The sequence below is a fragment of the Malurus melanocephalus genome, unplaced genomic scaffold (genome assembly GCF_030028575.1).
Source record: "Malurus melanocephalus ecotype Western Australia unplaced genomic scaffold, MMel_1.1 scaffold_96, whole genome shotgun sequence".
Lineage (NCBI taxonomy): Eukaryota > Metazoa > Chordata > Aves > Passeriformes > Maluridae > Malurus > Malurus melanocephalus.
Genome location: NW_026623328.1, coordinates 1,398,887 through 1,413,674, shown reverse-complemented (window position 1 = coordinate 1,413,674; position 14,788 = coordinate 1,398,887). Strand labels below are relative to the sequence as shown.

General features: G+C 44.5%; 1 protein-coding gene across 4 annotated transcripts in view; it reads right to left on the bottom strand.

The window, feature by feature from the left end:
* PSTPIP1 (proline-serine-threonine phosphatase interacting protein 1) overlaps positions 1-14,788 on the bottom strand; it is a 47,572-nt gene that overhangs the window by 25,886 nt on the left and 6,898 nt on the right. For all 4 annotated transcript variants that reach the window (XM_057368710.1, XM_057368709.1, XM_057368712.1 and 1 more), the window contains exons 2-3: positions 5,386-5,486; positions 2,269-2,343 (exon numbers count right to left, since the gene is read on the bottom strand). In XM_057368710.1, the coding sequence (XP_057224693.1) occupies positions 2,269-2,343; positions 5,386-5,486 (176 nt within the window). The remainder of the gene's footprint in view (positions 1-2,268; positions 2,344-5,385; positions 5,487-14,788) is intronic.

Below are 14,788 nucleotides of genomic sequence, written 5' to 3'. Positions count from 1 at the left end.
TGAGTGAACTAAAATTAGTAATTCCTGCTCTTCTGCCATACATAGCATGGCACAGGAAGGTCTGTAAAATGTTCTGCAAAAAAAACCCTGAAAACGACTTTTTTTTTTTTTTTTTTTTTTCCTGGTGATTATCAGATGGAAGTTTTAGGTGCAAATACAATAGACTTTAAGAAATACTGCTACCCAAACTGCATTTGAAGATGGGAACAGCCCTGTTCAGCCTGTCAAGTACTTGTAATTCTATTAGGACACAGTATGCTTGATGATAATAGGGAGTTCTATAAAGAGGAAACTCCTGGAAAAATGCACTGGGACAGTTGCAGCAGAGTCCTTTCAAGCTTTTCTTATTATGGGTAGTCCATACATTCCCTCCCTTGAGTCTCCCTGAAGGACTGACCTCGGGAGCAGAACTGCTGCCAGCAATCAATGTCACATAAACAAACAGAAACTTCACTCCAAAAAGAACACACACACAGAAAATTCAACAATTTTATGACATTTAAACCAAACATTTCATTTTTTTGAGTTATTCCAGCCCTGAACAGACTTAAGTTTTCTCTGATTTTTTTGTTTGCTCCAGACAAATGCTCTTCACTGTCTGTGTAATTTCTAAAAGGATGAGAGAGAGCCAAGTGTCCTCTCTGCTCAGAACAGACACAGTGAGACACTTGCTCTGATAAGAATATCAGTGCAGAGCTGGTGGCTCCCCAGAGCAGGCGTGGGTTATGCAAACACAGTCAATCAGCTCTGAGCACAGCTTTGGTCTRTGTTCAGCCTTCCCTCCATGCCAGCCTATAAAACTGCTGGATCAAAGCAGAGCTGGGCCCAAGTCCAAACTCCCCCCAACCTGAGGGGGACTTGGATCCATATCCCAACACTGGSACTTGGCTCTGCCTCTAAATCAAGCTCTCATCATCTCTTAGGAAAAGTCAGATCTGTGAACTGTCCACTAAGCCACCAAAGGGCAGCCAAAGCTGCTTGCTGTTGAACACGTTTGCTCTGCCTGCCCTGCATTGCCAGTAAAGGAGCTGAGGTGAAGCCTTTCTTTAATCCTGGAATGCTGGAATAGCCTTTGTTTTGGGAAGAAGCCATTCATCCTTAATCTGATGTTTTAATCTCAGAACATTTCTTCTTGTCCCTCCTTTTCACCCCTTAGGTCGGTGAGCTGGGACAGCGGGCAGGCAGAAGGAGCTGTGGAATCCCTGCTCAAGGCAAGGCAGAGCTGGAGCTCTGGCAGGGAAAGCCTTGCAGGTTCTCTTGGATTACCCAGCACATGGGATAACTGCTGGCAGCAGTTTGTGCCAGCCTGGCTGTGCCAGCACCGGGGCTCTGTGCCTTCGCTGCCACGGCACTGCCAGGCTTTGAGGTCAAATTGTCCCATAAAATATGAACAGGAAACCACACTTGCACTGGGAGCAATAAATTGACATGAAAAGGAGGCTGCAATTAAGGAATGAGAGATGGGATGGATGAGGGGAGCAGGCCCCAGGGATCAATAGAGCTGTTTTGTGTTTAGATTGAGGTCTTCTCTTTCAGGCTTCTCTTGCATGACCCCACATCTTCATCCTCTGCCACCTTATYACTGTATTATTACTTGTTACAATAATGACAGAATGTCTCATTATTRCTGCTGCCATCAATAATAGCAGCAGTTTATCAGTAATGTTTATTAAGTTAAATTCCATGCCAACATCTATCTTCCCCTCCCAACACAATTTATACGTGATTTAAGATAGTAGTAGAGGAGACAGAGAAAAATAGATGTCGYCTATTTTAGTCTAGTGTATTTCAGTAGTTCCATTGAATTATTTCAAATTAAGTCCTTTCTAAGGGATTAGCTTTCTAAGCTAAGCMTTTTTTCTTGCTGCAGAAGCTGATTTTTGGGGTCTTTGTTCAGTCACAGTTTCTCAGTGTTCACCAGCTTTCCAGAATTGTTAAACAACCATCCTAAACATTTCACAACGTTTTCCTTTCCCTTTTCCCCCATTACTTAGTTTGCTTTTGGAAGCAAATATTAAACATTAGGAATCATGAAATTTAAAAAAAAAAAAAAATTTGTCAGGAAAGGACTGCTGGCAGTTTCCAAACAGAGACTTTGTGAATCCTCCTGTGAAGGACTGTGCTGTTTCCCCACTTCCCCTGGACATTGTGAAGTGCTGTTTATGCACTGARGTGAGTGGCTGTGACCCCATTCAGAGGCAAAACACAGGAGCCTGATATTTCTTCCAGAATCATTTTGTTTGCTGTAATAATAAAAGAATTCCTTACTTGATTTCTGTTTGTCCTCCTGCTTTTCGGGCGATTTGAACCARCTCTTTCCCATATCTCTCTTCTGCTTGTGCTCTGTTAAAAGAAAAACTTACTCAATTTCACTTAGTGGTACCGGGATCACATTTACACAAATCTTGTAATTGTGTCTGAGGTACAAAACATCAGAAATGCAATTTATTTAATTTCTTTATCTCCTCAATCCTAGTGCTGTTAGTTAACCTCGATAATAGTTTGGGTAAGCTATTTCTAGAAGAAATGAGGGGAAAACAAAGCTCATCYTCATGGGTTTGATTACTGCAGAGTGCTAAGAACAACTCTGCCCCCAAAATGTGGATTCAATGAGAAGAARGTGAACAGAAGTGAGGTGGAGGTGGTCGGAACAGAGCAAAAGGAACCTAAAAATGMTGACTTGATCTGTTAAAACACGGGTTGTGAGGGGAGTGGTAGGTTCTAAAGGATCCATTTAAGAGATGTTGAGAATTAATGGGAGCTGGGATAACAGGAATATTCCTAACCATTAGAAAGATGAAGAGCTGCAGAGGAGGCCGAGGGAAGGAGCCTTGGGAGTTGTGTGGGGAGGGAGTTTTGTGGAAGGGACAATGTGTGGTGTCTCACCTAAAGGGGAACTGTAACTGGTGACTCAGGAAAGCAGCTCTGTTTCTATGGTTAATAAAGAAATACAAATATTCCTTTGCTGTTTTCCCCTCCCCCAGCACTGAAGAAAGCTTCTATTCTATGTTTAAAAGTATTTGTACTAAATGTGTCACTTCCTTACTCCTGGGTGCAAGACCAGGGTGGAACCAAGTTGTCAGTCTTGGAGTAGTTGCTAAAAGCTATTGAATGGGCAATAATAAATAATGAACACATAGCCTGGTRCTTGCATTGTGGGGAGGGATGATTTTGTTTAGGGTAAGTCCAATTCTCAAAAGTGGTTTCATTTTGACCTGAAACTGGGCACCTTAGAGAAACGTACTCTTGGTTCAAAACAGGAATTTGATGTGGACCTTACAACCCTGCTGGGTTTCAGTCACGTCAGTATTCCCACTTGGCCAGGAAGTGCTTTGTATTTCTCTTTGCTGAGTTCCAGCAGCTCGAGGGCTGTCCTTGCACATTTGCCCCACAGCAGCTGTTGGGGTGGGTCCCTGAAGAAAATCACGGGGAAAAAGCATGGCCAGGTTTTAAACCAATCCCAGCTCCTGGAACCTCAGGCATGGATGGGACTGAGGTAGCCTGGGGTCAGAGGAATTTGCCAGGAGGTTGACACCATCTCTTCACATCTTGGTGCTGCTTTTCCCACTCTCCTGCACTCCTGCACACAGCTTTTAGGTTTCCCTGCAGCCATCCAGAGATGGAGCACRCTTTGTGTTTTAAATCTGCGCTTTGTTCTTGACTAAAACCGCTTTCTCACTCCCAAACCTCTTAGGCCTTTCTCTGGGCCAGTTTGGGGGATTTGTGGTTGGAAAACTGATCGAGGGTTACTGTGGCCAGGGCAGCTGCTGCAAGAGTCCTTGTTGAAATTCCAACACCAAYGCCATGGTGTGGGCAGCCTGCAGAAACAGAGACTCATCCCATCCTTTGACCTTCTCCTGGGTCAYTCCTATGAACAATGTGATGAGCTGAAACAAACACCTGCCAGCATTAAACTGGAAATCACATCTTTAACTCAGTGCCACTTCTCTGCTCCATTCCCTCCCCCCAACATGCACACACACGTGCACACACACGTGCACACGCTCTCTGGAATGTCTTGGGGGCGTAAAAAACCTCATGGAAACGTTTGCAAAATGACTGTACATGTATTTTTTTCTTTTTCTTCGTGGAAAGTCCTTTGTGCCTCCACCACAAACCAGGAAAAACCTCATCCTGCAACTTGCAGAAGCCTCTCTGATGTTTTGGAAAGGAACACAAGTGTGTGCAGCATCCGCTGCAGAATTGCACTGCCCGAGGCTGGTGGTGCAGTTCTGATTTCTGTAAGGTTTGAGGCACAAAGGAGTTGTTTTAAATGGTACAGCCAAGCTGCCATCAGGCAGATGTGACTCCAGGACTGTGAGATTGTGCCAGGAGAACAGGCTGCCGCTGGTGGTCGAGAAAAGCAACTCAAATAGCTTCAGGTTTTGATGGGAGACTTCATACGCTGTGAAACAGCCACCTTTGAGTCTTGAAAGTCCCTTTTTAAAGGGCTTTAAAAGCAGCCTTCAGAAAACCACCCTAAACCCAAAAAAATTATATGGGGGCAGCAAGGGAAGAAAAAGCAGGACCTCCTCTGTGACTGAGGAAGGCAGAGCATTATTCATAAGGTGACAGTACTGAGATGAGCTGCTCTGGGATTGCCTGCTGGATTTCTGATCCATATTGTGTGGTCTTCCCTGTATCAGCAGGGATATGCCTCATCCTGCACGTTGAAACCATTGAAGCTGCTTAAAAACAGARCCAAATTTCAGATGTATTTTTCTAAGTCCCAAGTACAAAAATGAGTGGCAAAGGAGCCAGAGCAGCAGTGTGATATGTATTTTCTCACCCACAAAATTGTCAGCTGTCCATAGCTGCACCAAGAACCACATAAAGCAGGGACATAAACTACAAAATTGYTACTCATCCCTGCTAAGGTTGGTGAATTACATGAGCTGATTTGGGTGTCTGGGTAAGGCTTTAGGTAGCATTTTATGTAGCTTTGTGTTTGAAAAACATCTCATTTTTGGTACTGGCAGGAAACTGAAACAGTGCCTGTGGCAGCGCATGTTCAAAGAGAAACAAAAATGTGCAAGTCATTTTTTCCCTGCAGAAGGGGAAACTTAGAAATGCTGCTTGTGGTTATATGTGCTGCTGTGTGATTCTGGACYCATAATGAGGGGCCCTAGTGGAGCTCTGGATTTCTGACTCTTTCAGCCTTCTCTTCCCTCCTCAAGAAGGGAATTGAGAATTCTATTTGYTACCTATTTGAGATTTCTATTTGTTATCTATCCTCATATCACAAGGCTGGGATTCAAATCACTCAGGCTTTTCTATGTAAGCTCATAACACTACCAAATTTAGAAACAGCCTGCTATGCCCTTCCAGATGCCAAACAAGAGGAAAAGGAAGCTGTTGACACTTTTCTCACTCTTATTTTCATACCTCTGCTTGAGCAAATCCTCCACATCTTTGCACATCTTCTTCCCCTCCAGCAGCCGCTGCACGAGCACCTCATAGCCGGTGTGGAAAGTGAACTCCTTGCACTGAAGACAGAAAGAAAAAGGCAGCAGCTGTTAGGCACATCAGCTCCTCTTACCTTAATTCTGACTCTTAAATCTTAATTTTTAGTTCTTAATTTTAATATTTCTTAAAAGAATGGTCAGAGTCATCTCAGTGCAAATGCCACTTGTGGGGTAGTGGTTGTGCCACCCAGCCAGTGGTGAAGTGTTTTGATGGGAGGATTCATAGCTCAGGAAGACAGGATTTCTGTGTTCTACTCCTGCTCCTCCCACAGCCACACAACAGGATCAGGACAAGCCATTTTCCACTGAGAGCCTGCATTAAGCAGTACAGAGGGATAACGTTATTGAAAATGCAGTGGTGAATGTTGTCTGAGCTTTATGTTAGGGCATTATGGTAAAATCACGGGCTGTGAAACCATCAAGAGAACGAGTGTGCTCCTTCCCTCGAGCAGTTTATCCACAATACAAGCCCTTCTGTACAAACTGAATGCATTTTATACATCCATCCCCTGTCCCCACAGCAGTTACCATTTAATAAAYGGGTACTTTATTGCTTTCCACCACCACTGGGAAGCCAACAGCTGAAGTTTTGGTACTTTGGAAAGATCCTCTGACAAGCAGCTGCTGGGCACTGGAGCTTGTGGCTTTGCTTCCTTGCTGCTGGGGCTGGAGAGAAGCAGGGRAGCTTTGGGGATGGATKGTGGTGGCTGATGGCAGCCTTGGGGCTTCTGTGGGGATTTACAGATCTGAAGTGCATTTTTTCGGTTCTTCAAGGGTTAGGATAAATTCCTGCAGACAATCCCTGTAAATCTACAGGTTGTAGTTACATTTCCAGCACTACAGTTCATTGTAAAAGCCATCACCCCTTAAGAAACAGGAGCTCAAGCCCAAAACGTTGGTTTTCCTAATGTTTCCATGGGCAAATTATGCACACACGTTGCAGGAGGGATCCTGCAGTGAAATATATGAGAAGCAGCAACTTTTGCCATTCAGAGAGGAACATCAGAAAGGCTTTTTGATAATACTCTGGCAATGGACTTAGCACTTCACACCTCTCTATTTTTTTAGGACATTCCAATGGCAGAATACATTGTTGCTGTGAAAAAAAATTATTATAAATAGGTCTCTCCACCTGGCAGAAACACAGATCAGATGCTCCACAGCCCCAACATTTTAATTGTATATTTTCAGATGCAATCAGCTATATCCCATAGCTGTGTACACAGCTTTCTCATCCCASAAATGCTGCCATGAGGTCAGTGAAATATCCTGGGGGTTGGTAYCACCCCAGCAGTCAGCCACTGCCACAGGCAGCAAAGGGAGAGTGATAAACTCACTGTGAGGTTACTCTGCCTTTCTGTTCAACATTTCTCTTTGTTTAGTAAACGCTGGAACTCACTTGGTGTCTTTCCCCACCAGTTTTAAACTGGCACAATTGTCATAATGAAAGGATGACAAATCCYTCATGCCTGAGAGAACGTTTATTACATTCCCTAAGCAGAGAATGCAACACCAACTTATCAAYCCAAAATCACCCCCACACACCCCGAGTGTGCTGAGGGGCAGCCTGTGCCCYGTGATCCTTCCAGGGACAGGACAAWCCATCCTGATGGACTGGGACCAGCCCTTGGGGAGTTGCTCTAAGCCATGGAACACCAGGGGAAGAAGCAATGCCACRGTAAACAGCCAGTGCCTCACTCAACAGCTTTTGTGTTGTTTGGCAAGTTTTGCTGTTTCTTGCCTGCTAACATGAGTAAGACTTGAATTTATTAAAAATGGAGCCACTAYAGCCATGTCTGGAGGAGAGCAGGARTCTCTTCTGATGGAGGCCTCAGTWCCTGCCTGYTGGATTCCTCTGAGGCTTGTTCCTCTGGCTGGCCCTTGTAGAGGGATTTGGCTCCTAAAAAAGGCTTCCCACCACAGCAACTCATTTAATCTACCTTAATTGGGCGGGGATCTCTCTCAAAATTTGCTTTATTGTCCTCACTCTGTGTTCCTGAAGAAAGTGGAGGCCCTGTTTCAGAAAGGCTGGGGTCTGGAATCCAACCCAGGGCTGGCAGGGAGCAGATGTGGCTGTGTGTGAACAGCTCACACCAGGGAGGAAATGCCACAGCCAGGGTGACACAAGTGTGAGCTGCTCTGGGCACCCATCCTGCAGCTCTGCTGCTTCATTTCCAACCACACAGCCATAAATCACTTAAGCCTGGGTTTACTCACACAAACATTTCCCTTTAAACAGCTCTAGTTCTTCTTTCACGTGCTGTACAACTGCATCCCCTCTCAACCTCTTCTTCCACCCAAACTTCCCTCCCTTCCCCTTCCCTGACACACTGTTTTTTCATCCCATTGATTCCCATGTGTTCTTACAGCACCTGGTCAAGGTTGAATAAATCCCTGTTGGACAAGGATGATGTTTTACCACTCCACTCAGTGATGCTTAGGATGGCATTGATGTCTGCTCTCTAAGAAATGCTTTTGGTCCATCAGAGGATTGTATTTGCCTTCTTCCACTATCAAATCATAGCCGTGGCACTTAAATGAGCTATGATCTGCAGATACACCTGCAATTCTCTCCTCTGCTGCTATTTTATTTAACAAGGTCTCAGACTGTATTGGATTTTTTCACTACTAATCTCCTACTCCCATTTTGTACTTCGAAACTTTGATTTTTATCTGTTTTCTGTTACTGCAGGCTTGAAGGTTATCAGATACCTCCTGTACAATATTTCATTGTACTTGTGTGTTTCAAGCACATCTATTTCCAGCCCGTTCTTCATGTCTTATGCCAGGATCCAGCAGCTCCCCCAGATCAGTGTCTTTGCCCACTTTACAGTTCTTCTCCTGCTTCGTCTGTTCAGTCCCATTTTGTTTTTATCTGGCTTCTGAAGGATTTCCTGTGTAGCACCATAACTGACCCCACACTTTCTTTGTCAAGACAATCAGACAGCGAGATTGCATCTCATTAAATAATCGTCTAGCTTTGCTAAGCTGTCTCGCCTCTATTCTATTTTCCATTTACCATTTTGTGTTATAATTAGCACCCGCATTGAGTGGTTTTGCAAAGGCTGTTAACTGCACTACTCAGACAGAGCTCAGTATTTCTCAGAAAGGATTTTGTGATGATTATACAAACTGATGAATAGTCAAAGAACTATTCTATTTTTTTTTCTAGAAATTAGAAAAAAATGCTTTAATTAGATCATAAATATAGTCATTAAATGTGTAAAACATCATTTGCTTATACCAATATCTAGCTGCTTGGAAGACAGTGATTTGACTCACCACCAGTAATTCCTCTCACTGCCAAGAAAGGGATTCTGTTTAGTCAAAGCCTGTGTGGCCATGAAAGAGGATTTAATCCTTGTTACTTTAATAAAAAAGATTAGTTATTCCATCTAGTCCAATAATCACTAATGAGAAAAAGTGCTTGGCACAGAGATTTCAGTGTTGTGGGATCCACCCCCTAACTCTGTCCGTGTCCTCTGCTCTCTGCCGGGGATTTTTTTCTTGTTTTCTTCTTGAAAATCGCAGGTAATGGAGGGCAGCCTTTCCTCTCCTCTGCCCAGTGACAGAAGTTGCTTCCCTTCAATGCAATGAGCAGCACCCTTCATCCAGAGACAAAATAAATGTGAAAGGGCTGAAACCCACAACTTCTGTGCTCTAGTTTAACCAGAATGGCTTTTCTTGCAATATTTGAAAGCAGGCACAGAAGCCTGCAAGCAGAGGTGTTGACAGTAAGCACGCTGGGATGTGCTTTCTTCTTTCCATTTCTTTTTCCCTCTGAGGTTTAACGATGCTGCTCTCTCCCATTTGCACTTTCCCAAGCGATCTGTGCCTCGGGACTGCACTGTCCCTCCTGGCAGGAGTTTCTCCATAGGTAACCACACAGGTAAATGCTGGGGGTTCATTGTGACAGAGGTTATTCAGGCCTGGCAGGTAAATGCTGGGGGTTCATTGTGACAGAGGTTATTCGGGGCTGGCTCTGAGCTGGTTTCTGCAGCCATCAGGGAGAGGCTCCCAGGATTTGGATTTGGTAATGGAGGCTGCAGGGAAAGACTGGTGGTGTCAGTTCTCTGCCCAGAGGATTGCTGGGGGATGACATAATTTYTTCTAATCTTCTGGGGGCACCAAGGGTAACCTTGTGCCTTTAACTCACTGAGAATCAGCCTTGTTCCAGAGCATATTCCTCTGAGCCCTGTGCTGCTGTGTGCCCAGAGGGAACTGCGAGGCTTTTTGAAGAGCAAGAGTTTCCATTTTGAAGTGACGAGATTACTACTGCAGTCTATCAAGGAGGAAAGAAAAGAGAATAATATCAAGGAGAAAAAATGCAGTGCTGTTCCTGAAGCAGGTTTTGGTAGGTAGCTTTTACAATGCTCTGGACTGAAGTAAATCTAAACTCGTGAGCAAAGCATTCGCTTCRTGAAGCACCCTGCACACCCTGGTGATGGTCACACAGTGACATGAGCTCAGCAGGGCATTGTGGCTGTGCTGTGACAACCGTGGCCTTTTCTGTTGTGCCTGCTTTCCCTGGAGCGTTTGTGCCCGCCCTGGCACCTGGGCTGCCCATGCAGAGCTTTGTTTAGAGGTAGTTTGATCCACACCCGGAGCTCTCCCTGCCCTGCAGGATAAGCCGGTCTGACAGCACCTCAGCATCTCCCCGGGGATCCTTTGCTGCTGGAGCCGTGTGTCCTGTTTGGGAGTGTCACAGCCCCAGCTGGGCTCCCGCAGCCTCTGGGAGCTGCAGCTCTGCCTSCCAGCAGCAATGCCTGCTCCCAGCATCTCCAGCTGCAGAGCCTGCCCTCCTGCTTTCTGCAAGGAGCTGGGATCTGCTGCTAACAGGGAGAGCAACCCAGGGTACAGCAGGCAGTGGCACCACCCTGATGGAGAGGAAGGGCTGGAAAAGGAAAAACCACCCAGCAGACACWGGGTGCATTGCTCAGCACCCAGCAGGACAGTGCTGAGCTGCTGTGATAAACACAGCATCAAAATCCACCCTCCAGGTGGGCCAGCACCAAAATCCACACTGCCTGCACTCCTGGCACCAGCATTGACAGTCACAGCAGAGCTCTCAGGGGTTCTCCAGCCTAATCATCCTTCATTTAGCAATTATTTTAAATGTATTATCTGCTAATATTAAAAAAAAAATCTTTTAAAACCCACACACTGTCTCTAAAGCTTGAAAGTATTTCGTTACAAAAGTTCATTCCTTGTCTTTGTTCCTAATGATATTTTTCCAAAGCTTATATCAGAAGTGTTCTCAAATGGTTTTGGACTGAAAATTATAAATACTGCTACCTCATCCAAATAAACTGTTAATCTAGACTTTCAAAAGAGAAAAATAATTGAAACTGAATTTGTCATGAGTATCTTTGAAATTTTTCTCTAAATTGAACTTTTTTTGAATCATATCTTGTTTAGATTAKGTAAGATCATAATTTTAGTAACATAAAATTTTAGGATTAATTTTTCTGGAGTCAAAAAGGAAATAACTGCCAGTGTGCGAAGGAAGTTTAGAGAAAACAGGCCACAGTGAGTTTTGAACAAGCATCACTTTGCCAATATATTTTTCAACTGTCAGAAAGCAATCCTTTCTATCCACAGCGGTATCACACATGATATCTCAGTCCTGCATTGAAAGCAAGTTGTTCTGACTGAGTTATACAAATTAATTGTATTCTTGCATCATATCACGGTGTATTGGCCCCTGAGTGTTTCTAGATCTTCTCTTGATCTGTCAGTCTCCTTGTCAAGTGCTCTGCCAAGGGCTTTGGATGTGTAGGTGAGCAGCAAACAGATCTTAGAGCCAACAGCCAAACATGACTTAGAATCTCAAAGCACGTTGGACTGGATATTTCCTATAATGCCTTAGCCTTTCACTGTAATTCCATCAATTGCTTTATGTTTTGTAGGTTTTTTTCCCCAGTGCACTTTAAAATTTCCTAGTGTTTCTAGAAACATTCCTGATCCAATTGTTTTGGGAAGTTTATTGCTTCTGAAAGGAATGAGAAGGTAGTGCCTTTACAAACAAACTCTGACTCTGGAGTGATATAAGGCTGATATTGGGAGATASAAAGAAACAATAGGAAGGATTTGCATAGGAATTCCACTGATTGACTTGTCTATGACTATGTAAATAAACTACCAGAGCAGAGACACAGAGATGTAAACTGAAGGGGAGGGGGACAATGTATGATAGAAGGGGGGTTTCATCAGGGGTTTTGGGGAGCCTGTAACTTTCAAGTACCTCAGCCAATGGGGAAAGAAAGAGGGGACTGCGGCCGGGAAATTGGGATAAAAAAGGCTGCGTCCTCTATGAATTTGAGAGACCCCATGGGAAATGCCCATGACCTCTCCCTTTATTCATGAATAAAGTTGCGGGAATCCTCTGTCTCCTTTTTGGACATAAACCTCTGGTGCTTGTGGATTAATTTTCCTAACACTTCAAATCAATAGGTCAGCAGTGAGCGCCCCTGCTGTGTGTGTCTGGTGGCCCAGAGGCTGCTGAGATGCCCTGTCCAGCTCTGCCTGACCCAGCTCGGGGTGCTGGGGCCCTACATGGCTCTGCTGCCATAGGAGGTGCTTTGGGGCCGCTTCCWGTCACACCAGCACTGTCCCAGCTCTGCCCCACCGCACTGGGACACCACCAGCCTTTTCTCAAAAGCAGCCTCCAGGTTCTCAGCCTGACCTGCTGCTGCCTGGTGCTGGGATGTGCCAGCAGTGAGAAGGCAGAGGAGCAGCTCCATTCTGAGCTGAGCACACACGTGGGGCAAGGGCACCGTGCCCAGAACAGGAGTGTCACACTGGGAGAACAGAAACCTTCTCCCCTGACCAGCGCTGGGTGTGATGTGCGTCCTTCTCCAGAAATGTGCATGTCACAATCAACTGCTTCATGGGTTTAAAAGCAATAGTTTTATTTGCCCATGCTGTCCTTTTTCCTACTGCCTGAAACCAGCTGGAATGAATGGAAATGTGATGGCTGCTCGTGCTTYCCAAGACTGAACTGACTACAGAATTGAGAGCTTAACAGATATAAATATATTTTTGAAGTATTTTTTTTCTCATATAAGCAGAAAAAGTGAGGAAGAGTAGCTGGGTTGAAGCTGGCTGTATAACATTTCTGTCCCTTCTTGTAAATTCACTCTTTGTTTATCAGAAACATAAATGTTTGCTCAGGATGTAGGTAGGGACTTTTTGGTGATGATTCCAGGAGTTGGCTTGGGCATTTTCCACAGGGGGCTTAGTTTGCAGTTTCACTGCACCCATTACCTAAATCTGACATGCAGTGCTTTCCATGAGCAGCAAATGGTATTTATTGCCAGGCAACAGCAGAGAGGTGAACCTTGAACGGGACCTTCAAAAACCAGAAGGGGAAAAGCAATGCCTCTGTAGCATTCCAATTGCTGGGCTGCCAGACTGCCTCTCCCACTGCCCTGTTGCAGGGAAGGCTAGAGAACTCCGAATGAAAGCGGAGATTCTAATCAGATTTCAAACCTGCAGCAGCYAGGATACTCAGAAATAAACCTGAGATTCACAAACTACAATAGCACTGCAAATGACACTGAGCAAAGCAGTAGCTCCCCAGTGGCCTTTTGCTCTTGACCCTGCGGGTTTTCTCTGAGAAGGAAATGGTTGATTTAAAGTTCTGCTGACACAGGAATTTGCTCCTCAGCTTCCTGAGCCCTCACCCTCCTCACTGGCATTCTGGACTGCTCATGTGTTATGTATTAGGCATTATTATAGTCACAGCATATTGTTTGGCTCTCTTCACGTGTTAATCACCCCCTGATTTGCACAGCTACAAAGTGATGGCTGCACAAAAGCCTCCCTCGCTTTTGCAGGTGGTTTGCTGGCTGCAGACCAATGGCACACAGGGAACAGCCTTGGAAAGYCTCAATTCTGGTCTAATAAAAGGACTCTGCTTGTGCTTATTACCTCCGTTTTCRCTTCCCTTTTTAATGATTTGATTAAACATTATTCTGAGTCCAGTTCAGACTCCTGGTGCTCCTGTGCAAGCAGAARGAGAAAGGAGCAAGCAGACACTGTATGTAACACAATAAAAAATGGGACAAAACCTAGGAATGCATTCAGGGAMTCCATATAGATTAGTAAACTATAAGATAGTAAACATATAGTAAACTTCTGGAACATATAGTAAACTTACAGTTTACTATAAGTTTAGTAAACTTACAGTTTATTATAAGTAAACTTTACATATAGTAAACTTTACATATAGTAAACTTCTGGAACACCTCTGTGATGGGACAGTAAGAAATGGGACAGGAGGAAGCAGAATCCCTCACCACTTTTAAATGGGAACTTGATGTGGCTACATGACACAGGTTTGAGGTGGCAGCATCCCTTTGTATTTTCTCCATGTGGTGACTTCAGACAACAGCTAAATCCTTTAATTGAAGTGGCTTCACCTTGGGAGCCAAGAGAGAGGCCAGAAGTGAGGGTTTGCACGTGTCTTTTGGAAGGCACAGCACTGTGTTGCTGTGGCCCTTCTGGAACACAACAGATAAACGTGTCCRTGGTGAAATCACATGTTCCTTCAGGCTCCTAGTGAGTAACATTGGCTACACAAGAGAAACTGCAAGTAAAATAAGGAGAAATAGGATCTTACAAGTAGCTGGATACTTCTGTTTCACACAAAATAATGGTGGGAGATTACTTTTGTYTTGATTCCTCTGTAGTTCATGCACTTCCAGGTTCCTTCTCTGTTATAAGAGAAAGCTCCTCTCCTACACGCACTGCAAGCTCAGTCCCAGACCACGGTGAGTAAAACAGCCCTGACTTGCTCAAGTACCGAGGAACTGTCCACCAGGTCTTACAGAGCCACTGGAATCAGACCTGCTTGTTTAGTACATCAATTTGTTAAAGAACAACGTGTCTTTCTCCTCCTTGTCTTAAAATGCTCAGTATTGTTTCCTGTCAGTGCTGAAAAAGGCTCTAATAAAACCCACTGCTGACCCCATGCTCTCTCCTTCCCCTGTGAGCCAGGCATTTTATTAGTGGTCTGTCCTGGCACATGGGGAAGGGTAAAACTTCAGGAAATTTTCCCAGAGTACATCTTGCTGTACAAAGCAATCATTCCCTTTGTACAGCAATCTTGCTGTACAAAGGGAATGAATTAAAGATTTACTTCACTTCTTAGTGAGGATCATTTCGATAGSTACACGTTACCATTTCCATTTCACAAGAGATCTTTGCCACCTAAATGATGATTTTCAACATATCCTATTACTCAATATGATGCAACATTCTTACACTGGGTTAGTGTCTGATTGAGACACCCCTGCACAGCTGCCACACCATCCCCCATC